At 35.4% G+C, this 24,726-nt stretch overlaps 1 protein-coding gene across 2 annotated transcripts; it reads right to left on the minus strand.

Moving 5' to 3' along the window:
- Nucleotides 1-1,106: 1,106 nt before the first annotated feature.
- LOC129248245 (forkhead box protein C1-B-like) lies at nucleotides 1,107-20,292 on the minus strand. 2 transcript variants are annotated; one of them, XM_054887722.1, is made up of 8 exons: nucleotides 20,002-20,147; nucleotides 7,698-7,802; nucleotides 7,547-7,625; nucleotides 7,067-7,422; nucleotides 6,929-7,007; nucleotides 6,814-6,871; nucleotides 1,506-1,568; nucleotides 1,107-1,364 (listed from the first exon to the last, which is right to left on the minus strand). In XM_054887722.1, the coding sequence occupies exons 2-8, from the start codon at nucleotides 7,775-7,777 to the stop codon at nucleotides 1,273-1,275; spliced, it is 807 nt and encodes a 268-aa protein (XP_054743697.1). In that variant the 5' UTR covers nucleotides 7,778-7,802; nucleotides 20,002-20,147; the 3' UTR covers nucleotides 1,107-1,272. The 2 variants fall into 2 exon arrangements, with proteins under 2 accessions (XP_054743697.1, XP_054743696.1); XM_054887721.1 differs by lacking the exon at nucleotides 20,002-20,147 and adding an exon at nucleotides 20,189-20,292 and having other exon boundaries at nucleotides 1,108-1,364.
- Nucleotides 20,293-24,726: the final 4,434 nt, after the last annotated feature.

A 24,726-nucleotide genomic window follows, 5' to 3' on the forward strand; every position in this document is an offset into this window, starting at 1 on the left:
ATGCTCTCTTGTTTGGTTTTAAGCAGAAATGAAAAACTCAAAACAAAATGCACTGAATTGAGTTTTTATCAGCTGAATGAGGGATATTTTACTCATCAATGATAAATATTTACGAACTCTGCTTTACAGACAACCTCTTTTTTTATGTTTTAAGTTGATTGCAGGTACTTTTTCCAATAGGGGTTTTTTGACAGATCTCGCGTGACTACTGTCAAACTAAATACATAATTTGTTCTGTATTCATTGACATTTATCATGGAAATACTTACGCCTCAACAACAAAAATTTCAAAAATCTGCGAAAAGTGTTCATCGCGCGCTCATACCAACTTATGGTGTACAGCGCTGAGCCCTATTTTTGACTTAATGGCAGGCTAATTACCTACCCTGTCAGAAATCAAAATAGAGTGAACAAGGAACAGTGGATTGGCCACCAGGATCGAGTGATATCACACCTTTGGACTTTTATTGTATTTGCGGCGGTATGTAAAGTCGAAATGCTTTGTGGATAAACCAGCTTCGACTGAGGCATTGGAAGTCAACATTACTAAAGTTATTCCCGAAAGTTTGCGACCGACATTTGAAATGGAATATCTTTAAAAAAATAAATGTCATGATCGATTCTACATACACAAAAATAATATAGATTGTCCAATCAATTTGAATTGTCCTTGTTTTACTTCAATTTAAAATCCGATACCTCTAAATTGATCACCCTTTCTTGATATTTAAATACGTCATTGCTATACAAAATACCGAATTTCGGTACGTAGAATCGACTGTTGCGGTGATTGTCGATAGATCGTGGATTCGATTGATGCAACTAAGGTTCTAAATGGATGTAATTAGTTTTTCGCACTGTTCTCAAGACAGTCGGTTTTATGTTGAGAGCTGCTGGAGTGACAGTCCTTACGAAAATTTGGCGAATATATGTAAATCCGGCCAAGGGGTGTCACTCCAGCAGCATTCCTCGTAATTGTATGGGAAATGTTTATGCTACTATAACAACAGCAACAACAACCGGAATGACACTGGTTTTACTCGATCAAGGTCTAATATTTCATCCGCTTTAGAACAAAAAATCTCACGCTTATTTTGATGAAGAATCTCACTCTTTATTGTTTTTCCATACAGAGGTTCTTTCTTTATTTAGTATTTGCTTGATTTAATTTTTTTTTGTGAGACCTTTATATAATACAATTACTTTTATAGCACTCGTTAAAATTAAATATATGTATAAGTATATTTTTCCTTATTATTTTTGTCATATACATTAATGTAAGGCGAATTGCTTCTGACAAGTGATCAATGTAGCGTCGCAAGGGCTTGATGACGAAAGCTCATCTTTTATCATCAAATCGGGAACTGTAAAATAAAATATTAAAAATTAAACATTGAATATAAAATATAAAATATAAATATATTATATTTTGAAGTGCATTTATGTATATTTATATATTAAATATGTATGTATGTGAATAGTATTCAGAGGTAAGAAACTCGTACTTGTATTCCAAATGGGGCAAGGACATGGGTCCATCATTTTTGTGCCATCGGCTGAAATTCCTTCTGAAAATGTATACAAAATCGTTTTGTTAACTTTAATTGTAATTTATTTCGGATATTTGAGCAACTGTTAGAAAAATTAATAATAAGTAGCGGGTCGATCGATCTTTGGTCCGCGTTTATTGTAATAAATATTTCAAAATTAAATTAAATATCTTAATTTGACTGGACTTTTAAACAGATGTATTACAAATATACTTTTGAATAAGCCTCTCGTAGAAGAAAAGCTCTCTTAATGTCATAACACGTAATATAAGGTCTGTTCATGAATTGGTGTCCGTGGAATTCATTTGCTGTCCATGTATTCAAAAAACTTGCAAAGTAGGGGAAAGTGAGAGAGCAAAATTATATTTCTTTTTGAGGGGAAGCTGCGAGTTTTTACTGGCTAAAGTTTTACTTGTAAGAATTTGCAAGTGAGAAAAGCAGCTGTAAGCAAAGTAAAAATAAGCACTGATTCAAATTTGCGAATTGAGTCAAAGTTCTTAGGAGAATGTAAGTAAATATCAGGTCAGTCCATAAGTTCGTGCGTATTTTACCCATAATTTCACTTTTGTAAAATTTTTGTATACAAAAAATTATTCACGGAATATAACGGAACTATTTATATTTTCCTTGATATATTGTGCATTCAACAAGTGATTTTAATCGCGGATAGAAGCACAGGTTGTTAAAAAATAAAATGGAATCTTCGAACGCGTATAAGAGGCATATTTTGTATTTTTTTATAAAAGTGTTAAAAATGCAACAACTGCTGCTGCAGAAATAAACACTGTTCACGGAGAGGATACCGTGAGTGTAAGGACTGCGCAAATGTGATTTTCAAAATTCCGAAGTGGTAACTGCGACGTGGCGGATGCCCCGTGCGCTGGTCGTCCTGAAGTCGTTAACTCCGACGCCTTGCTCGCACTCGTGGAAGCTGAGCCAAATTTGACAGTCGATATTATAGTTCAGAGGTTAAATTCATGACATGGAACAGTTCACAGGCACCTGGTTCAGTTGGGAAAGGTTTCAAAGCTGGTAAAATGGGTTTCGCATAGACTTTCCGTCGCCAACCTTCAGCAGAGAGTGAATGTGTGTTCTCAGCTGCTGCAACGGCTTGAAAATGAAAGTTTTTTGTACCGTATCGTTACTGGTGATGAAAAATGGGTCCTTAACAATAATCCTATTCGCAAACGCCAATGGTTAGGTAAAGATGAAACACCAGAACCGACCCCTAGAGATGGCCTTCACCCCAAGAAGATTCTTCTGCATATTTGATGGGATATGGCCGGTATTGTTTATTATGAACTTCTGGAACCAAACCAGACGATAACTGCTGCTTATTATTCCCATCAGCTATCAAACCTGAATGAGGCACTTAACAAAAATCGACCGTCTTTAGTGAATAGACGCAAAGTTTTGTTTCACAACAACAATGCAAGACCTCATACCGCAAGGCAAACAATAGGCAAGCTGAACGAGCTCGGATGGGAGCTAATGCCGCATCCACCATACTCTCCGGATATTACACCTTGTGATTATCACCTTTTCCGTAGACTTCAATCCCACATGAGTAACAAGAACTACTCCTCATAAGAAGCTATAAAAAGGGATATCGAAGCGTATTTTGGTTCCAAGAACAAGCAATTTTTTAAGCAGGGAATTAAAAATTTGCCTAAACGTTGGGAAGACATTGTAAATAATGAAGGAAAATATATTATTGATCTATAAATACTTTAAACATATTTTTTATTAATTTTAAAACCACCTTTAAAAAACGCACGAACTTATAGACTGACCTGATATATTATCGATAAAATGTATAGTTTATTTGAAGTCATACATTAAATAGGAATTGACCCATTTATATAAAGGTATGATGAGGTGTATGTCTGAATCACAGCCTCCAATCACTGTCCCTGCAGTTTCCGACATTCAAATCGAAAACATTGAAGGTATCTTCTGTGTTTTATGCTTGTACTCATTGGTTAACTAATTTGGCAATATTCGTATACATGGAAGCAAGGAAAATTTAAAGAAAGATTTGATTGCCACAACAATATAATTGCTAATATTGTATAATATTCTTTATTCTTCTGGCAGCGATGATGAACGGAACAAATTAGCGCAGACAAAATAAAATGTTGTGATATTAAGCTTTTTATTTTGCATTTTATTTGCTTTTTTTTATTTAAAACGAGGTAACTCAACTGAAATTTTTTTGCGATTGTTCGTAAAGCTTTCAAATTGTTACTGCTTCTGCGTTCATATACTTTTTTGATATATTATTGCTTTTAGAGCGAATACTCGGAAATTAACTTACTGGAAAGTTACTAGATAATTTTAACATAAACAGACCTATTTACGCTAACGAATAATCCAATCATAAAAAATCTTTTTGAAACAAAATTTCTTGCTGCGAATTCTTATTTCATGTATTCTATCGACTCGAAATGGGTGCCTAGAAGAGGCACCAAAACTTAAGTTTTGCAAAGCGAAAAAAGGCAGCCGAAGCTTTGTCAGATGAATAGGGTGGATACGGATATATTTTGGGCCTTTGCAACATTGCGTCTGATGAGCTTTAATTCGATATTTTTATACCTTACTTAATCCTTGATATTTTTTTGTTCTTTTTTCAGTGAGTTTGGGATATTTATCTCGCCTTAAAGATAGAATGAACTCCTGAAAAATTTAGTGCGAGGATTTATTATGACTTTCGACGTGGATTATCGAAACAGGAGTGCATTTATCAGCTTACTTCGACAAAATTAATCACCCAATCGGAAGATTTTTGCAAATGGCGTCAGTACAGACAGAGGTAAACGGCTACAGTACCCAAATATACCAGCAATGGAGTGCGTAAAAAAAATATGGAAAAACAAAAATGTATGATTAATTTTGCGCCATCTTTTATTAGAAGATACTCTAAATAAAATTATCTAAGATGAGGGGAGAAGCCGATTGTTAACAGGGGAGCAAATAATTAAGCGAAGATTCAGGTTTTTCTCAAGTACTTAGGTGAACGAAAAAGTTCTGCGGGCTCTAACTTTAAGATGATGTTTAATACTTAAATCATCTGGTTTATGATAAGGCTGCCACATCATCGGAGAATATTGAGAAATTGGACTTTTCTGGCAACGTTTTGATTTATATCTCTTGAATTTCAATGAAACAAACAATAAAACTTTGACGTTTTAATAAGGTTAAATTATAATAACAAACTTCTTTTGTTAATCAATGTACAGTGTGAACTTTGGTACACTTGGGAGCTTTTTCATATTTCTATTGACAAAAAAAATGTGTGATAATATGTCAGATATTTTCGTAAGTTTCAACCAGTTCTGTTGTATGCAGTACAGTACATATATACTCCAATAAATATTACGTATCTATAATAACGCATCAAAACACGTCCTTATTCCCATTTAGCGTAAGTTATACCTACATACCAAATTAGTAAAAAAAAAAAAATCTTAAAACCCATACAACTCTACAAATTTTTATTCAATTACAGTCAAATATAGCTCATTCGTCGCTAAATTAAATTTACTATAACAGTAGTGTACTAAAAAAAATCCACAATATCGGATAATATCGTAAAAATTATGTCAAAGTTGAAAAAATAGAGAAAAAATAAAAAAAATCCAAATACTTCCGCCTACAGTCTCGTCAGTTGTCATTTCAGAAAAATTGTCAAAACACTGTCAAAAAGGCTTGTTTTTGTTCTTTCGAACTAAAAAAACAAATTCGAAATCGGATGGAAATTGGCGAAGTTAGGAGTGATTCTTCACATCAACCTACTGAAAAACGGTTTTATGGCCATAAAATGAGATTTTGGGGGTGTATTGGAAATTTCTCCTATACCATTTTTCTTAGTTTTACTATACCTACAAGTTGTACTAGGTCTCCATAAAAGTATAAAATCACTGTCGCACAGTGTTATTAGTATTCTTTCTTTGTGTTAGAAAACAAATTTTTGGGTAAGAAAATTTTCCAATTTTATATACATAGATACATTTTTTATATACATATGTATGTATACAAGACGGTATATATACCTACACTGAAAAATGTATATAATCCGTTACACAAGGTGGCGCAAAATTAATTTTGAAAAAAATTTTACTAAATATTGTAAAAAAAAATAAACTTGAGTATAACTTTAAGTATACCTAATTGGCGCAGCTAGTTCACTATATATATATATATATATATATATATATATATTTGAATTCTAAGGCTTCTAATTGGTCTGTGGGAGAACAAGCAGCCTGTCATAGTTGCAACCAACCGGAGAAAAATGAAACAACCTTCCATTTCCTCTGCGAATGCCCTGCCCTATGGAAAGACAGAATGTTAACCCTGAGCAAACCGCTGTTCGAGAGTCTCGAACAACTGTCTGGCTTAGATGTCAAAAACCTGATAAGGTTCCTAGTTGAATTCTGGACGAATCACCACTTAAACCAACCAATCAAGACTTCTAAATTATTGTAGGATGAAGCTTGTGCCTGAACTTGGAAAACACCTTCATGTGGTTGTAGTCACTACGTCTCTTAACAAAATCTCGAACTTAGATTAAGTGTAGTACTAAGAATATTTCATGAACCTAATAAGAATTACAAACGTCTACGAAACGAATGAAATAATAAGCTCATGGTACAGCCCAATATTGCAATAGATACATTTTCGCCTAATTAGTGGTGTAATTATTGTAAACCACTTTTGCATGTTAAGCCAGTAGAGTTTCCTAAGGAAGCAAGTCCTTTTCGGTATTTATTTGACTTCTCAAATTTTCGGCTGGACCGAATCTGCTTTATAAAATTTCTCCACAAATTTACTTTTACTATTCTCCCAGATTTCTTCTTACTTCGCTGGTAAAGTATCAATTCTTCTCCGATGAAACGAAAAATAATTTTGTCGATTGAAAAATAGATGTAGTAAAGGCAGGGCCGTAGAGAGCTTATCCGGGCCCCGGGGGAAAATTGCAAATGCGGACCCTTTCCAATAATGTCTAATTCATATAAATACGTATAATCTCGAGTCCGGGCCCCTCTGAGAACTCCGGGCCCGTGGGTAAAAGTACCCGATCCCTCCACCTCTCGTCGGGCCTGAGTAGAGGATGTCGAAAACCGAGAATATGTATTTCTGCACCCCCTCGTTACCTGAACCAATTGGTTTCCATTTGTGTTAGTCTAGTTTAGGTAGCAGAGCGGGTTGGTACTGCAGCTTATCTGATTTAGACGCTCTCTGGACTTTAATTATTACATACCTGGATTGATAATGCTGTTGTAGTTGTTCGCACCCAATAAAGGCGGAGAAAAACTAGCCTATCGATTAGAAACAAATTAAAACTTGATTACATCAACACGGGCATTAAATCTTACTACTGAATTATTCGGATAGGTACTTCTTACTGGAGGAGGACCGTAACTAGACAAAGGTTGTGCAGGTATCCATTGAGTACTGAAAATATTTTAATTGAAATTTATGTAAATTTTTGGGAACACACACATAATTTTTACTTTGTGTTGTATCTGTAGTAGGTCTGACAAGGCGTATGATTGAAAATCAATTTCGAAGGGCAGGCGTCTGTTAGTAGTTTCGGAAAGTGTCCAACTGAACGATAAGGTCGTTTCATTCTTCGTCTTCGGCGATAGTTGCCATTCTCAAACATATTCTCGTATTGCGTATCCAAAGACCAGTAGTTCCCTTTTCGTTCGCCCGTACCCTCACGGGGCACCTTGATGAAGCACTCATTCAAACTTAAATTGTGACGTATGGAATTCTGCCAACCTTTTTTATTTTTTTCGTAATAGGGAAAACGCAATGTTATGTAGCTGTAAATTTCGTTGAGTGTAGCACGTTTTAGAGGTGAATTCTAGAATATGTCATACAAACTTATAATTAATATTTTGGCAAATTGCCTAAGTGTAGACTTCAAATTGCATATCTCAAATTAGGCAATTGGAAGATCTCCAAAGGCAAATCAACTAAGTGCATACCTGAATGGCCATTGCAATAAGTGCGACATAACTGTAGGGTGGCTTTGTATTATTAATATCCGCTATTTGTGTGGTGGACCTGCAGAACACACAACAAATAAATACAAAATTTTAACTTTCATTTTTTTGTGTTTCGTGATTAGATTTTTACTTCTCTTTGGTTGACTCAAAAGTGTATTTTAGCTCTGAGCAAGACTTTTCTGGTGATGTGCGTCCAATTGAGTTATGCATGTTAGCAATAAGGTACTTGATGACTCTAAAAAATAAGCAAACAAATTTTTCTTTTAAATTTATTTTGATTAATTGATGTATATTACTAAAATTAATGATCAGAGAAACAGCCCATCCAAAGCCAATGCCTATGTAAAATAGGTCACTGAGTTCGAAAATCCACATAATATTTCTTTCCGTCATTTACTTCTCGAGATATCGCCAAAAACGGGTTTGTGTTAAAAAAAGAGATATATATACAGGGTTGGCCATATTAAACTGACCCATTGAGTAACCCTATAACTTTTTACTGTAATTTGAAATCTAAGGTTTACGTCAACAAGCCAAAGACACTAGGCGCACTTAAGGCCAATATCCGACGGGAAATAGCCGCCATATCGGCCGAGACGCTGGCCAAAACTATGGAAAACGCCGAAAAACGGGCACATTACGCTATACGAGCTAAGGGCGACCACTTGCGCGATATCATATTCAAAAAGTGATGTAAACGAATCTCCTTGAACTAAATTAAATGTTTTTCACAATGAAACACAAAAAGATGTTTCTTTTTCCATATTTTTTTAATAATCACATGGGTCAGTTTAATATGGCCAACCCTGTACATATCCAAATACGAGCTAAGGGCGACCACTAGCGCGATATCATATTCAAAAAGTAATGTAAACGAATCTCCTTGAACTAAATTAAATGTTTTTCACAATGAAACACAAAAAAATGTTTCTTTTTCCATATTTTTTTAATAATCACATGGGTCAGTTTAATATGGCCAACCCTGTATATATATATATGTATAATTGGCGCGTACACCCCTTTTGGGTTTTTGGCTGAGCTCCTCCTCCTACTTATGGTGTGCGTCTTGATGTTGTTCCACAAATGGAGGGACCTACAGTTTCAAGCCTACTCCGAACGGCATATACTTTTATGAGGAGCTTTTTCATGGCAGAAATACACTCGGAGGTTTTCCATTGCCTGCCGAGGGGCGACCGGTAGTAGAAAACACTTTTTCTTAATTTTGGTCTTTCACCGAGATTCGAACCTACGTTCTCTCTGTGAACTCCGAGTAGTAGTCACGCACCAACCCATTCGGCTACGCCGGCCGTCAGAAAAAAAGGTAGACCATTAAAATTTCTAATATCTAAAGAATTATTTAACCGATCAAAACAGGCAACATATAAACTTAGAGGTAATTATATCTGTATATATATCAGATCAGTCCATAAGTTCGTGCGATTTTTCAAGGTGGTTGTAAAATTAATAAAAAAGATGTTTAAAGTATTTATTAATCAATAATATCGCCTATAAGGTTCTAGCGAGCATATTGTGTGAAAGGCTGAAGCCCACCGTCAACCAACTGATTGGACCTTATCAGTGTGGCTTCAGACCTGGAAAGTCTACCATCGACCAAATATTCTCAATACGCCAAATCTTGGAAAAGACCCATGAAGGGAGAATCGACACACACCATCTTTTGGTATGCCGCTATGTCTGTATGCCGCTATGTCTGAATTTGGTATCCCCACAAAACTAATACGGCTATGTAAGATGACGTTGCTCAACACCAGCAGCGCCGTCAGAATTGGGAAGGACCTCTCCGAGCCGTTTGATACCAAACGAGGTTTCAGACAGGGTGACTCGCTGTCGTGTGACTTCTTTAACCTGATGTTGGAGAGCATCGTACGAGCCGCAGAACTTAATCGCTCAGGCACAATTTTTTATATGTTAAGATCGTACAATTGCTGGCGTATGCCGATGATATTGACATCATCGGCCTTAACAACCGCGCTGTTAGTTCTGCCTTCTCCAAACTGGATAAAGAGGCAAAGCGAATGGGTCTGGTGGTGAACGAGGACAAAACGAAGTACCTTCTGTCTTCAAACATACAGTCGGCGCAGTCGCGTATCGGCACGAACGTCACTGTAGACAGTTATAATTTCGAGGTTGTAAAAGACTTCGCATATTTAGGAACCAGCATTAACACCGATAACAATGTCAGCCTTGAAACCCAACGTTGAATCTCTCTTGCCAACAAGTGCTACTTTGGACTAAGTAGGCAAATGAGCAGTAAAGTCCTCTCTCGACGAACAAAACTAACACTCTACAAGACTCTCATCATGCCCGTCCTAACGTATGGCGCAGAAGCTTGGACGATGACAACATCCGATGAAGCGACGCTTGGAGTGTTCGAGAGAAAGATTCTGCGTAAGATTTTTGGACCTTTGCATGTTGGCAACGGCGAATATCGCAGGCGATGGAACAATGAGCTGTATGAGCTTTACAACGACATAGACATAGCGCAGCGAATAAAGATCCAGCGGCTACGTTGGCTGGGTCATGTCGTCCGAATGGATACAAACGCTCCGGCTTTGAAAGTATTCGATGCGGTACCAGCTGGTGGTAGCAGAGGAAGAGGGCGGCCTCCGCTGCGTTGGAAAGATCAGGTGGAGAAGGACTTGGCTTCACTTGGTGTGTCCAACTGGCGCCGGTTAGCACGAGAAAGAAACGACTGGCGCGCTTTGTTAAACTCGGTCAAAATCGCATAAGCGGTTATAGCGCCAATTAAGAAGAAGAGAATCAATAATATATTTTCCTTCATTATTTACAATGTCTTCCCAACGTTTAGGCAAATTTTTAATTCCCTGCTCAAAAAATTGTTTGTCCTTGCAGCCAAAATACGCTGGATGTCGGTTGTTTGTTGCATCTATACCTTATCCATACTAAAAACGTTAGGGACGGAAATACGCTCAGAAAATCATGGACAGTTTTCTCGCTATCATCCAGTTAACAGCTGTGATAAAGGGAAGCCAAATTTTTGTAACATGCTTTCAATGCGGTCTCTCGTAATAATTGCTGAATTTCTAAATACGTTTATTCTTGACCTATTCAGCTCTCTGCTCACTTCGTTCTGCAGTGGTTGGTCCAAAGCTGTTTTGCCATCTTACACGTTTGAATATGTGAATACCAGACATGATTCGGCATCCATAGCGGACACAAAAACTGCATGCGTGACCAAACTCATAAGAACAACTTTGCATTTGGGATGAATAATTTGCGCAACTTAACGAAAGAAAAGGTCAGTTTGGCTCGGCCTTAACCAACGAATGGTTGTCGAACCAAATATGAACTTGTGGCTTAACTGTTGGAGTTATAACTTTCATTAACCGAACCGATTTGTAAAGCACTTTGTTCCCAACCAGGATAATAAAGTTGTCATGAACAGCTTCACAAATCCTCTGAAGCTCCGGCTATAAGTAAGAAGTAGCACAACTTTTGAGATCAATGGAATCGACCAAAGCTACCCTGGAAATATGCATTCAGCTTCTGAGGCAGTTATTATTGGCCAATGTTGACCATTCCATAACATCAGCCTTACGGCTTCCCTCACCATGGCCTAAAACCCCAGACAACATACGTACGAAATGCCTCAGTCACTTTTCCACTTTCCATGTCGGCAACTTTTTCTACTGGGATTTTATAGGCTTGACTGGAAATCATGCGCACTCTACCAGCGATATATTTCTGAAATAATCTTAAACTTAACCTCAAGGATGCTAAAGGGTGTTTTTTTTTAGAGGTTAGGTTTTCAAGATGAAATAAAACGTATATAATTTAATGTTATGGCCAAGAATTTAGCTTTATTATAAAGATAAGGGTTTGCCATTATGTTTTAAAAATGATTTCGGGCAAGTGGCCGCCACGGCTGACTCGAATAAATTCCAGCCGAGAGGCCCAATTTTCGACCACTTTTTGCAGCAATTGGGGCCGTATGTCAGCAATAACGCGCCGAATATTCTCTTCCAAGACGTCAATCGTCTCGGGCTTATCTGCGTAGACAAGCGACTTCACATAGCCCCACAAGAAATAGTCCAGCGGTGTTATATCGCACGATCTTGGAGGCCACGCCACAGGTCCACGGCGCCAGATAATGCGCTCACCAAAAGTTTCCTTCAATAAATCGATTGTTGCGTTGGCTGTATGGCATGTAGCGCCGTCTTGTTGGAACCAAAGGTCGTCCACATCAACATCCTCCAATTCAGGCACGAAAAAGTCATTAATCATGGCTCTATAGCGCTCTCCATTGACTGTAACATTATGGCCGCCTTCATTTTTAAAGAAATATGGACCAATGATTCCCTCTGCACATAGAGCACGCCAAACAGTGACTTTTTGAGGATGTAACGGCGTCTCAGCAATGGCTTGTGGATTATGTTCACTCCAAATGCGACAATTTTGCTTATTGACATACCCATTCAACCAAAAGTGAGCTTCATCGCTGAACAAAATTTTCTTGTGAAATTCGGGATCGGTGGCCATCTCGTTTTGGGCCCATTCACCGAACGTGCGACGCGCTTGATGGTCGTTCGTCTATTCATTATGAAATGGCAAACCAAACTGAGCATAAATCAAGTGACAGCTGTCAAAAAGACTATCTACGAAAAAAGGAGTGCCAACTTGAAAACCTAACCTCTAAAAAAACACCCTTTACAAATGAATAGATAGTCGTTTTTCATTGGGAGGTCAACGAGTTCGATATAGGGATACGCCCACTTTTGTATTGCCCTCAATCTTATGGAAGTATGGTATGCAAACTTTTTGGGATAAAGGCCCGTCAGAAATTAATTTACTTGATAGTCCCTGTTATAAGTGAAGAAACAAATTATTGGACCCTGTCCAAAAAAGAACCGTGTAAATCTATGCAACGATTTTGCACTTCATACACAAACTCTTGTCGATTTACACTATTGCAGAAGTATATAGCCTATTTAGTATCGGGTACCCTTTGGCCAACGTTGGCTCCATAGTATAATTTTGCTTTAAGAAATAAGCGACTGTTAATAGATGCCTACCAGTGACCACTGACTGATTATATTGGTCAACAAAGACGGTAACTTTTCCAACGCTGCCATTAATTTCCTTAAGCCGATTATGAAACTGCTTCCAGAGGAGTCGCCTAGCTCCATATTTATGACTCGTGGTCGGCTCGTCAGCAGGCCATGGCAAATCATCGAGTGCATTTTTGCCAGGCAAAAGCTTCTCATAAAAAGTTTGTGATATTCGGAGGATACAATAAACTGTAGGATAGCTTGAAGACGCCCATTACATTTCGGTGGAGATGCTTGGCAACTTTCACTTCTCGACACTATAAAATTATCTAAGGCGGTTCATATTGTTTCGTAATAACAACCCCATTAATAATAAAAATCTGTATACATTTTAATTTTATTTTTTTTTTCTTCTTCTTTTTTTTAAGCGTCGAGTGCGTTTTTTGGAAGAAAAAGCTTCTCATAATAAGTGCCTAACGTTCAGCATGACGTCCGTCACATTTTGATGGAGATGTTTGGCGGCTTTCACTACTTTCACTACTCACCAACATAAAATTATCTGAGGCGGTTCATATTGTTTCATAACGAGGTTGATTAATAATAAAAATTTTTATACATTTTACTTTGGACGCAGAGATATGTTTGTTTATAACTTTTGAAGTGAAAACTTCTTTAGAATCGTTGGGAGTGATTTGAGAAAAAGTGAAACGAAAAAAGCGACACTCTTGGCTACGAATATTACATATAAACGTAGCGACGAACTAAATAACTTTTATTCGAGCGCCGACAGCATGGCGCGATAGCCGAGCGGCTAGCAATGTGAGCTTCCGATCCAAAATTCTTGGTTCGAATCACAAGAAAAAAAATTTTTTTATACAGTTATTTTATTTTATTTTATGATATGTTTATGAGGAGCTTTTTTTCATGGCAGAAATACACTCGGTGTTTTGCCATTGCCTGCTGAGGGGTGAGCGCTATTAGAAAAATAGTTTTCCTTAATTTTGGTGTTTTCACCGAGATTCGAACTGACGTTCTCTCTGTGAATTCTGAATAGTAGTCACGCACCAACCCATTCGGCTACGGCGTTTGTTTAATTTTACTGATGCAAAAATGAGGAAAAATATATGAATAAAGTTTGCTTACTGTTTACACATTTTCCAAAGGTGACGGAGAACCAAAAAGAAAGTCGATTTTCAAACAAATACGAGTGCATATGTGTAATTGTGTTAGAGTTTCGGTCACGCCCCAGCAAAACCTGCGTGCATATGTGTTTGTAACATTCAAAAAAATGTAATTGTGTTAGAGTTTCGGTCACGCAGGTTTTGCTGGGGACGCTCATAATAGCAACCGCGTGTGTATTTTTATATTCGTAAATATTTTCATTTTTAAATATTTACCGCAATTATGCCGAAAAATAATGCAGAAAAGTGTCGTGAATATCGACAGAAAAAAAAAATCAATAAATAGCATCACGGAATTCATTCACGAAAATTTAATTAAGTATACACCAGAAGTATCGCGGATACTTAGAAAAGATTACGATAAAGTTCCAATGATTTTAAGTGGCGATTTTAACGTAAATTTTGCATTGGACACAACGGTTCCTTTAATTGACCTTCTCAATACAACATTCAATTTAAAAATGTGTAACAATCGCACTGAATCGACAACACGATCAAAAACAACATTTGACGCGGTATTTCAAAGATATGTTGACAACATCGAAACCAAAGCATTTGTATCATATTTTAGCTATCATAAGCCACTCGTATCATTTGTTGAAATTGAAAACATTGAGGATGAATAAAATATGAACTTTATAGCAATATTATAATGAACCTATAATTATCCCGCTCCTAATGCTGCTTTCGTCTCATTCTCTCTCAGTTTGTTTTACGGAAGGTTTCACTTCTATCGCGCCTAACCGTTAGACTGGTATTTTTTTTTTATATTTTCTGCGATCGTTCGATTATTAATTTGCAGGTACCCCGGAAATAGTATTTTACTGCAAACAAAAAATAGCCGGTTAATTAGTTTAATAACTAAAATATAAAATTACGGAATTTCATGCAGAAAAGGGAACGCGTTGATGTCGCCAAATACATGACTTCAGAGGTTGAATCCGACCCAATAATCATTAAAAGCATCATTACTGGAGCTGAGACGTGGGTTTATGAGTACGCCACACAATACACACATCAGCCCAATGAGTGGAGAGCTCCGAATGAACCAAGACCAAAGAAACCTAGTTGTTTTCAGTCAAAAAAAAAAACGATGCTCACGGTATTTATGGATTACAACGGTAGTACGCTAAGAATCTTCGCCAGAAGGTCAAATAGTTAATAAGGACTATTATTTGGGCGTTATAAGGCGTTTACGTTAAGCAATTTGCCAAATAAGATAGGATTTGTGGGAAAACAACGCGTGGATTTTACGCCTTCATAACGCACCGCCGCACACTGGGGATTTTTGTACAGAGATGCGGAAAAAAGTATACATCCCAAAAAATATTTACATTTTTACTACTAACGAAGTTGTATATATTTGTGTATGAAAAGAACATGTTTAAAAACTATTTTTAAAAAAAATTTTAAAAAACAATGTTTTTTAAAATTCATAAATTTTTTTTTTTTTTTTTTTATTAATATGTATAAGCCAGCAAATATTTATGCACAGGATACATGTAAGTTCATAATTCTGAATTACCCTCAAAATGTCAAAACAAAATTAAAAGTGTTTCGTTATCATTATGCACACACTAGAAAGCGTTTAGTTATTATCATTGCCAAAAAATAATCAGTGGCGCCTGGCGGCACCTGCAATTGATTAAAACTGAAAGAGACGCTATTAAGCAACACGTTGATACTAGTTTCTGACCGTAGGTAAATGTAGCTCAACTTGCAGATCCAAGAATATGAAGGAATATGATTTTTTTTTTTTCGTAAAATTAATTATAAATAGATAATCAAATGCTTCACAGCCTTTGTTCTTCCGGCTAAAATATATAAAAATATCGTACCCTAAATGAAAAATAAAAAATTGGAAGTCGGCTCAAGCAAAAGGAAAAAAAAACACCTTGGGCTTTGAAGTTTTTTCTTAGTCAGTTCAATACTATAAAAAAATTATACTTTTGACATATCTATAAAAAAAAAACTGTAAGTCGGAGTTTAGTAATTCTTTTTGATTTTATTGTTGGTTCTATTCTGGAATTTAGAAATACCATTAAACATTGCGTAGGTGGTATGTTGCAAATTTGACTTTTTTCCGCTAAATCCTCAGTGTGCGCCGCACAGCGCCATCATTATCTGTAAATTTTTTACCAAGAACAAAGCGAGTACCATTCAACAACCATCGAATTCACCTGATATGACTCCCTGCGATTTTTTTATGCTTGTTCGAGTCAAAAAACCTACTACGGGGATCGTGTTTTAACAGCCGAAAGGAAGTAATAGACAAATCGAAGATGGCTCTAATGGCTATACCGAAAATAGAGTTCCAGAAATGTTTCGAAAATTGGATCAAACGCCGTCATAAGTGCGTTGCAGTTGATGGGAGGTATTTTGAGGGCCACAATATCACTTTTGAGAAATATCAAAATACAAGTGGAAATTTCTGAATATATTCCAGGAACTTTTTAATGACGACGTGTCATCAATTACAAAATCGCTGCCAGATTATGGTGTCATTGTATGATACATCAAATTAGGGCCCATAAAAAATTTTGTAATACGCTTAAGCAGGGATGGTTCTGCATTCCATTACCACAGGCAAAAGTTTCTAAGCTTAGTGAGGCAAAAATCAAAAATTGTTTTTTAGTACGTTCCGACAATAAAAAGCTAATTGAAGATTCATATTTTCCATCTACTTTTAGCGATGTTGAAAAACAGGCGTGGTACGTTTTTATTCATGTTACAAAAAAGTTCCTTGTTAGCAAGAATCCGCTAATTTCCACGAAAAAATAAAGTTTTGTTGGACTGCTATTATAAAATGGGCGCATTCGAGCTTTTCCCCTGAAAATCTGGGGTAATGCAGTGACGAACACGGAGAACGATTACATCAAAATGTCGCTGCATGCGAAAAACGGTTTCAAGGAAAATGATAGCTCGCTATGCTCTCGCATTACTGTTGAAGCCTTATGTGTAAGTGTTGCTTCTAATGCTTTCCATTTCAATTCAACCGGGCTATTCGGGTCATGTTCTTCGATTTCGATGTAACTCAAATATGTTGCGCTCTGGTCAAAATAATAAGACACGTATTTTTTTGTTCGCCCGAAAAATTTTTTTTTCAAGAGTTATCGGCGATTTTGTTTTTCGGCTCAAAATCAATTTTTTTTAATTATATACAATAATTTTTTTTTAAATGTCCATAACTTGGTCAAAAATGAACCGCTTTTAATAATTCTGGGTTCAAAATGATCGTCATTACTTACACGAATGACTTCATCTAGAAATAATTGCAAAAAAGTAGTTGGCTATTCGGGTCATGTTCTTCGATTTCGATGTAACTCAAATATGTTGCTCTCTCGTCAAAATAATGACACACGTATTTTTTTGTTCACCCGAAAAATTTTTTTTTTTCAAGATTTATCGGCAATTTTGTTCTTCGGCTCAAAATCGATTTTTGTTTTTCATTATATAAAATTTTTTTTTTTTAAATCCTCATAACTTAGTCAAAAATGAACCGATTTTAATGATTCTGGGTTCAAAATGATCCTCATTACTTACACGAATGACTTCATGTAGAAATAATTGCAAAAAAGTAGTTGAAAATTTTTTATTTTCCAAAAAACAAAAAGTGCGAAACAGGTTTTTTACTCAAAAATTCATTACTCAAAAACAACTCATTTTAGCTACTGGGCATTCAGCTCAATTAAAGTTTGAGGTGTCCTCTTGATTTGGAAAAAGGTATAAAAAGAAAAAAATACACTTTTTGAAATATTGAATTTCGAAAAAATTTCAATTTTTTTTCTGTTTTGCTAAATAAAAAATTTTCAACTACTTTTTTGTAATTGTTTCTACATGAAGTCGCTCGTGTAAGTAATGACGATCAGTTTGAATCCAGAATTATTAAAATCGGTTCATTTTTGACCAAGTTATGGGCATTAAAAAAAAAAAAATTCTTATATAATTTAAAAAAAATCGATTTTGAGCCGAAAAAGAAAATTGCCGATAACTCTTGAAAAGAATTTTTTTCGGCGAACAAAAAAATACGTAAAAAATACGTAAAAAAATACGGAAAGCATCTTCTGTATTCCTGTACTAATGAGAACTGCAACAAAAAAAATTTCCCTTTATATTTAAGGGGGTCTTCTGGTCTCGAGGCCCTGAAATGAAGGGTTTTTTTGGGGATTGATTGTGACAAATCCTGTGAATATTTAAAAAAAATTTTTTTTTTATTTTAAAGGTACATGTCTTGGCTTTTAAAAAATGGTTTTGACTTTGAAAAAAATTAACACCCGCGACCTTGAAATGGCGCTGAAGACGTCCACCTCCAAACGAAACAGGTCACCATTTTGGTCACGGTTTTTCCACCTGGGTAATCAGAAAGCAAAATTCAGAGTTGCCCTGGTTAAGTGTTCCCGTGACCGGTTTTTTTTTTGTAATTTTTTTCAAAAGTTATGCAACAATTTGCAAAAAAAATTTTTTTTTGCTCATTTTTTGAACTTTAAAAGGTTATAAAAATGGAATGAAAAAAAATTTCAAAAATCGTACACGGGGAAACTTAGCGGTAAGTTTTCCGAACCTTTTAAGACCAAAACCATTGAAATCGGAGTATAACTACTATGAAAAGTGTGACCAAAATGCTTAAAAAACACGATTTTCGGGGAAACGCGTTTAAAGATAAAGTTTATGATAAAACGGCCGGAGGAGGGTACACTTCGGTGCCCAGAAAAATGTGAAAAAATGCGATTTTCAAAAAATCCTTTCTGTGGCGTATTCTCGCATACACATACAACAAAATTATGCAAAAAAAAAAATCGATTTTTTTTTCGCTGGAGACCAGAAGACCCCCTTAAACATCTATAAAACTCTAAGTGAGTATTTTGATTTGTTAGAAAATCGTGGTACTAGACTTGTCTTTTTATCTGGGAAGTGAGATGTGATAGAAAATGTTTATTTAAAATATTCATACATATGTATATAATATTATATCAATATTATTATTATATAAGTACATTATTAATATATATCCATAACAAGGAATAATAATCGCATATCGTGACTTCAGATAAAATCAAAAGTTTGAAATTTATTGGCTAGTGTTATTGCGTGCCGTAATCCGTAATCGTAATTCCGGATTTTGTTTCATTGTAAACCGAATGACATCCAAATAAATTTCACCAACACACAACATCGTACCATTTCATCAAGAAACATCTCCTAAAGTTGCAAAAACATCCTAGAAGGGGGTCTTAACAACTTGCATGCAATATGTAGGTATATTATAAGTAAAGGGTCTTTCAAAAGGCGCGCCTAGATGTTGTTTTAAAATAAAAAAATGTACAAATTTAGATACGTTCAGGTTTTTATTCAAAATACGGCTATTAACAATTGAAAATGCGAAAAATGTTACCATTTAAAGGTCCACTATGAGCAGTTTTCTACAGACTGTCATACGAGAATTAAAATTTTCATTTGGATTCATGAATGCCTAATTGTTGAGAACGTCGAGATATGCATCGATGTTGAATATTGTTCAGCGGCACTTTGCGCTACAACGGCAATATTCTCAACAGAATGTCCAGTTTTTGGTCTGTCAGTTCTTTTTCTATCCTCAAAACCAGTTTCTTGAAATTTTTTCACCAATCTTTAAATTGTCAACTCTTTCGGACGATTATTTCCACCAAAGAAATCACGAATTTTGCGATGTGTTGTTTTTAAAAATCGACCATTTTCATAATAAGTTTCAATCATTTTAACGCGTTGTTCTAACGTATAAAATTGTACATCTATCAACAGATGTCAAAGATGGCATAAAAAGCCGTGCCATCTACAAATTATTCACTACTGACACCTAAGCGTTACTTTTGAAAGACCCTTTACGTTAATTCAAGGTAACCTAACACTTTCTGCAAATTTATGCTTGCAGCTGGCTTATGGTGTACAACTTTATGGATAGCGAAAGAAATTTTTGAAAGGATTCATTTAAAATAATATTAGATTCGATCATCGAAAAGCCTTCGGAAATCTGCATTCTTGTGACTTCAACGATTTCCAAGCCGATAAATGTATATATATTTCAAACTTCACTTAAATTCATCACCATTTTTATAATATTATTTTTTTATTTTTTTCGTTTTTTTTTTTATGTATAGCAATTTTAAACTTCCTTAATTTTCCCGACGGCGTTTCCGCATTTGTTTTCCCGATTTCACAAAACACTTCTCACTTTTCTCAGACTTACCGGAAAATAAACAGTTTTTTATTATAATAATCATTTAATTTTATACTTTGTATCAAAACAATAATTTTTTATTTATTAATTTATTAACGCATTCATAACGGCCCCACAGCATAAACATAAAGACTTAATTTATGATATGTTTCTTTTTTTTTTTTTGTAAATTATAATTAACTAAATTGCTGCTTACTAAAATTTAATCTCAAAATTTCAATACAATATTGTTAATGGATGTAAATGTACTAGTCCGTATGTCGATTAATGACTTGATCTGTAGCGTCGTGAAAGTGTCGGACTGCAATTAAACAGTACATAAGATGTTTCGATTTAAAGCTGCAAAATAAGAATTCTCCAGCATACGCACATACAAACATTTCCAGAAACATATGTATGCACACCTACAAATGTATGCAAATATATATTTAAATACTCCCATATGTACGTACGCTTGTAATATGCAATCGTTTGCATTTTCGCCCTAGCCTACAATTAAGTAAAAGTACATGCATGTACGTGTGCATATGTATGTATGTATATGTATTGCACATTTATGGTATATAATGGCGTTTGCATATTCACTCAGAAGTCAAATGCTGTTTGTTATTGGTCGTTTCTTTCGCGAAAATAAAAGCACGACAATGCCCTTAAATGTGCCCTACATTCCGTTACATCAATTGGTAATTGCTAAATTTGAGAAATGCACTTGCTAAAGCTAGCGACTAATGTCTCAACACACACACTCATGCAAAAATCTGTAACATATACGTATAACATACATATGTACGCATAGATGTGCTTAGAAACTGATAAGGTTGAGATTTTGTAGTTAATCGATCAGCATTGCTTTAATTTTTTATATATAGTTTTAATAGTTATTTTAATGAAAAATAAATTAAATGCAATAAATGATTGTCTGAGGAGATTATGATGAGTGGAAAAAACATACGAGCCTGATAAATATTGTAATGCGATTTATGTATGTATAACAGGAAGCTTAGTTCCTAATTAATTATTTCTGATTTATCAAAAATGAAATTTACATCGAATTTACTAATGTGACCTAATTCATTTTTCTGTTTTGCTTTACTTCGTTTTCCTTTCTTTAATGCTTTGCTTGTTCGTTATTCTTATATTTTATTATGATTTTTGACGTGATAACGTCTTATAATTCGATTTAACAGGCTGCACGCACGAAAAAATGTGTCGTTACCTTGCTCATTAGTGTTACCTTGCTCATTGCCGTTACCTTGCTCATTTGTCGTTACCTTGCTCATTGCCGTTACCTTGAATGAACTGCAAGCGAAAGCGCGGAACGAACGACAAAGCAAACAAAGCAAACGAACGGCAACGTTTGACATCTTGCTCTCTCCTACTTAAGTGAGCGTATATGTGTATGTATATGCGCATATGTACATATATAAATTCACGTATTTGTATTTGCATATGCCTTCTTATTGATTATTATTAATTTGATTTACTTGAAGAACTTAAAATAAAACCAAGTTTGTTAATAATACCTGTTGTTTTAATGTTATTATTATTAATTTTGACGTGACAACGTCTTATAATTCTATGTAGCCGGCTGCACGCACCAAAAAATGCGTCGTTATCTTGCTCATGTTATGTTATATTATGTTATGTTATGTTATGTTATGTTATGTTATGTTATGTTATTTCATGTTATGTTATGTTATGTTATGTTATGTTATGTTATGTTATGTTATGTTATGTTATGTTATGTTATGTTAAGTTATGTTATGTTATGTTATGTTATGTTATGTTATGTTATGTTAAAGTATATTATGTTATGTTAATGTTAACTCATTCTCTATATCCATACCAAATATCTATCAAACAAATAAAATTAAAATTTTCTTTTTAAAAATGCAACCATTCAATCAGTATTTTCTTATGACGTTATCACGTTAAACTATCGTCAGTAAACCGACTTTACAGACAACCTCTTTTTCGTTTAATTTTTTTTATCTTGATTAAGATTATTTTTAAGATATAATTAGCTGTCGTATCCGAATGGGCTGGTGCGTGACTACCCTTCGGAAGTGCGTAAGTTTGAATCTTCGTGCTTGAAACAGCAATGCGATAGAAAAAGTATTTTCTAATAGCAGTCGCCCCTCGACAGGCAATAGCAATAGTATTTCTGTCATTAAAAAAGCTGCTCATAAAAAAAGATTATTTCACTTTTTATATTTGTTATGGGCCTGTTTTCAATTTCATTTATTTAATTTTACTAAAATATAATTTGTCACCTATAATGGTATTACAAAGTACGAATTTAATATCTTCGCCCAAGAGCGTCCTGTCTTTGGGCAAACATTTAACCTGACCTAACCTAACCTAAAATTTAATATAACTTATGCGAATTTAGTCGGCCGCCGTAACCGAATGGGTTGGTGCGTGACTACCATTCGGAATTCAGAGAGAATCTCGGTGGAACACCGAAATGAAGGAAAAGTTCTTTTTAATAGCGGTTGCCACTCGGCAGGCAATGGCAAACCTCCGAGTGTATTTCTGCCATGAAAAAGCTCCTCATAAAAAATATCTGCCGTTCAGAGTTAGCTTGAAACTGTAGGTCCCTCCATTTATGGAACAACAGCAAGACGGACGCCACAAATAGAAGGGAGGAGCTCAGTAAAACATCCAAAAAGGTAGTAAGCGAATTTAATTCCAAACTATTTGTACATACATATCTTGACTCCTCTCCACCTTCGCTGAGGTATCATGAGGAAGTTAAGAGTGAATAGTGAAGACAGGAGAACAATCGAAACTCACAGGGCTCTTTATAAAAAAGAGTTAACATTTTCAATTTTTCCGTACTTTTATTGAACAATTTCCATTGAGGATATTATTTATTTATATATTTCTTCTTCTTAATTGGCGCTATAACCGCTTACGCAATTTTGGCCGAGTTTAAGGGGGTGGTAGGTTTAGCGCTAAAAAAAAAACACTTTCTTTTGAATTTTTTACAGAAATATGGCTTAAGATACTTTAATAAAATCAGTTGCATGTTATTGTACATCTTTTCAATAAGTTTTTAAAAAATATTAATAATAAAATATTGACAAATAAGCCCATGACAGAGTTTTTTTGGAGATATGTTTTTCGAGAGGTGCTCTGCGGTGCCAATCGGCATTCGTCGTAGAATCATCTGAAACTAAAAAAATCCAATTTTTCAGTTAAAGTATGACGTAGTGCTACCCCCCCCCCCCCCCCCCCCCCCCCCCATTAATAAAATTTTTTTTTTTTTTTTCATTTTTGTAGTTGGTGGCAAAAAAACGTAAAACGAGCATTTTTGGCGAAAAATTTCGCCATATTTGTAAGTGAAAAACAACCGTAAAAAAAAAAAATTAAAAAAAAACAGTGGGGGGGGGGAGCTATTTTTGATTTAGAAAACGTGTGCCAAATTTGAAAAGAATCGGTTGAATAGTTTCGGAGTTGTGACTGGCACCGACTTTTAAGAAGTCGTTTCGGGAAAAACGCGTTTGAAAAATTGACTCTGAAAAATTATCGATGCTCCGCATTCGAGGTAGAGTGCCTACAAAGGCTATAACTTTGAGAGTTCTGCTCCGATCCACTTAAAATTTTGACACAACATTCTTGAAATGATTTACTATAAGATGAGTGAAGAAAAAAAATTTCGATTTTGTGACCATACCCCCCCTTAACAAAGCGCGTCAGTCGTTTCTTTCTCGCGCTAACCGACGCCAGTTGGACACACCTTCTCCACCTGATCTTTCCAACGCAAAGGAGGCCTTCCTCTTCCTCGGCTACCACCAGCTGGTACCGCAACGAATCCTTTCAGAGCCGGAGCGTTTGTATCCATTCGGACGATATGACCCGGCCAACAAAGCCGCTGGATCTTTATTCGCTACGCTATGTCTATGTCGTCGTAAAGCTCATACAGCTCATTATGCCATCGCCTACGCTGCCAGGCCAATTTTATTTATAGGCTATGATTACATACTTCTGTTTTATTTGTTATGTGTTTATTTTATTATTAAATTAAAGTAGCATACAAAAGTATAGAAAGAATTAAATTAAGTATTAAAGGGTACAATTTTAAGAACAATGTTTACGTTTGAATAAGTTTTATCAAATGCGGTCATGTGCTTCTTGTTGCAGCTTAAGCATTCCCCATACAAGTGACAGTCTTTGGCCGGATCGTTCCAGTGGTATAGAACCGACTGTTGTGGTCATTGTACCGCTTTGGTCCTTTTAGTCTTGTACCGCAGTTCACCAGTTTTCTGGCCCAATATTAATCACCCTATCGCATAATTTATAATTTTTGCCAATGGCGGCGTACGTCCATTCTATTTGACACTTGTGAATTAAACAGGTGCAAACGAACAAGTAATGTAGGGCATAAAGGTCATAATAAAGATTTCCATCAAAATCTTTTTTTTTTAATTTATTAAAAGTTACAAAAATAAAATGGATGAATAATTTTGCACCACCTCTTTTTATTTTTTGGATTTTTTTATCTTCTTATTTTATTTTTGCGTGTTTCAGGTTGAAATATGATTACCTTCAGAAAAATCTATATTTACTCCGATAGCCAAGCGGCGATTAAATCTCTTGGTGGAGTGGTCACTAATTGCATCATTACTCGCAATTGCCGTGCGTCCATTTGATATGGGGACCAGGGCAGAGTGACATAGCAAGGAAATGTAAGGCAGACAAATTAGCTAGAGAGGGCACTACCACTCGTCT

The sequence above is a fragment of the Anastrepha obliqua genome, chromosome 5, assembly GCF_027943255.1.
Source record: "Anastrepha obliqua isolate idAnaObli1 chromosome 5, idAnaObli1_1.0, whole genome shotgun sequence".
NCBI classification, from domain to species: Eukaryota; Metazoa; Arthropoda; class Insecta; order Diptera; family Tephritidae; genus Anastrepha; species Anastrepha obliqua.

Bases quoted from the DNA above. Each gene is read 5' to 3' on its own strand.
- LOC129248245 (XM_054887722.1), bottom strand. From the start codon at position 7,777: ATGCATAACTCAATTGGACGCACATCACCAGAAAAGTCTTGCTCAGAG. The intron at 7,626-7,697 runs GTAAAAATCTAA...TGTGTTCTGCAG, and splicing joins TTTGAGTCAACCAAAGAGAA to GTCCACCACACAAATAGCGG. The intron at 1,365-1,505 runs GTACGAGTTTCT...TTTATTTTACAG, and splicing joins TTGCCCCATTTGGAATACAA to TTCCCGATTTGATGATAAAA.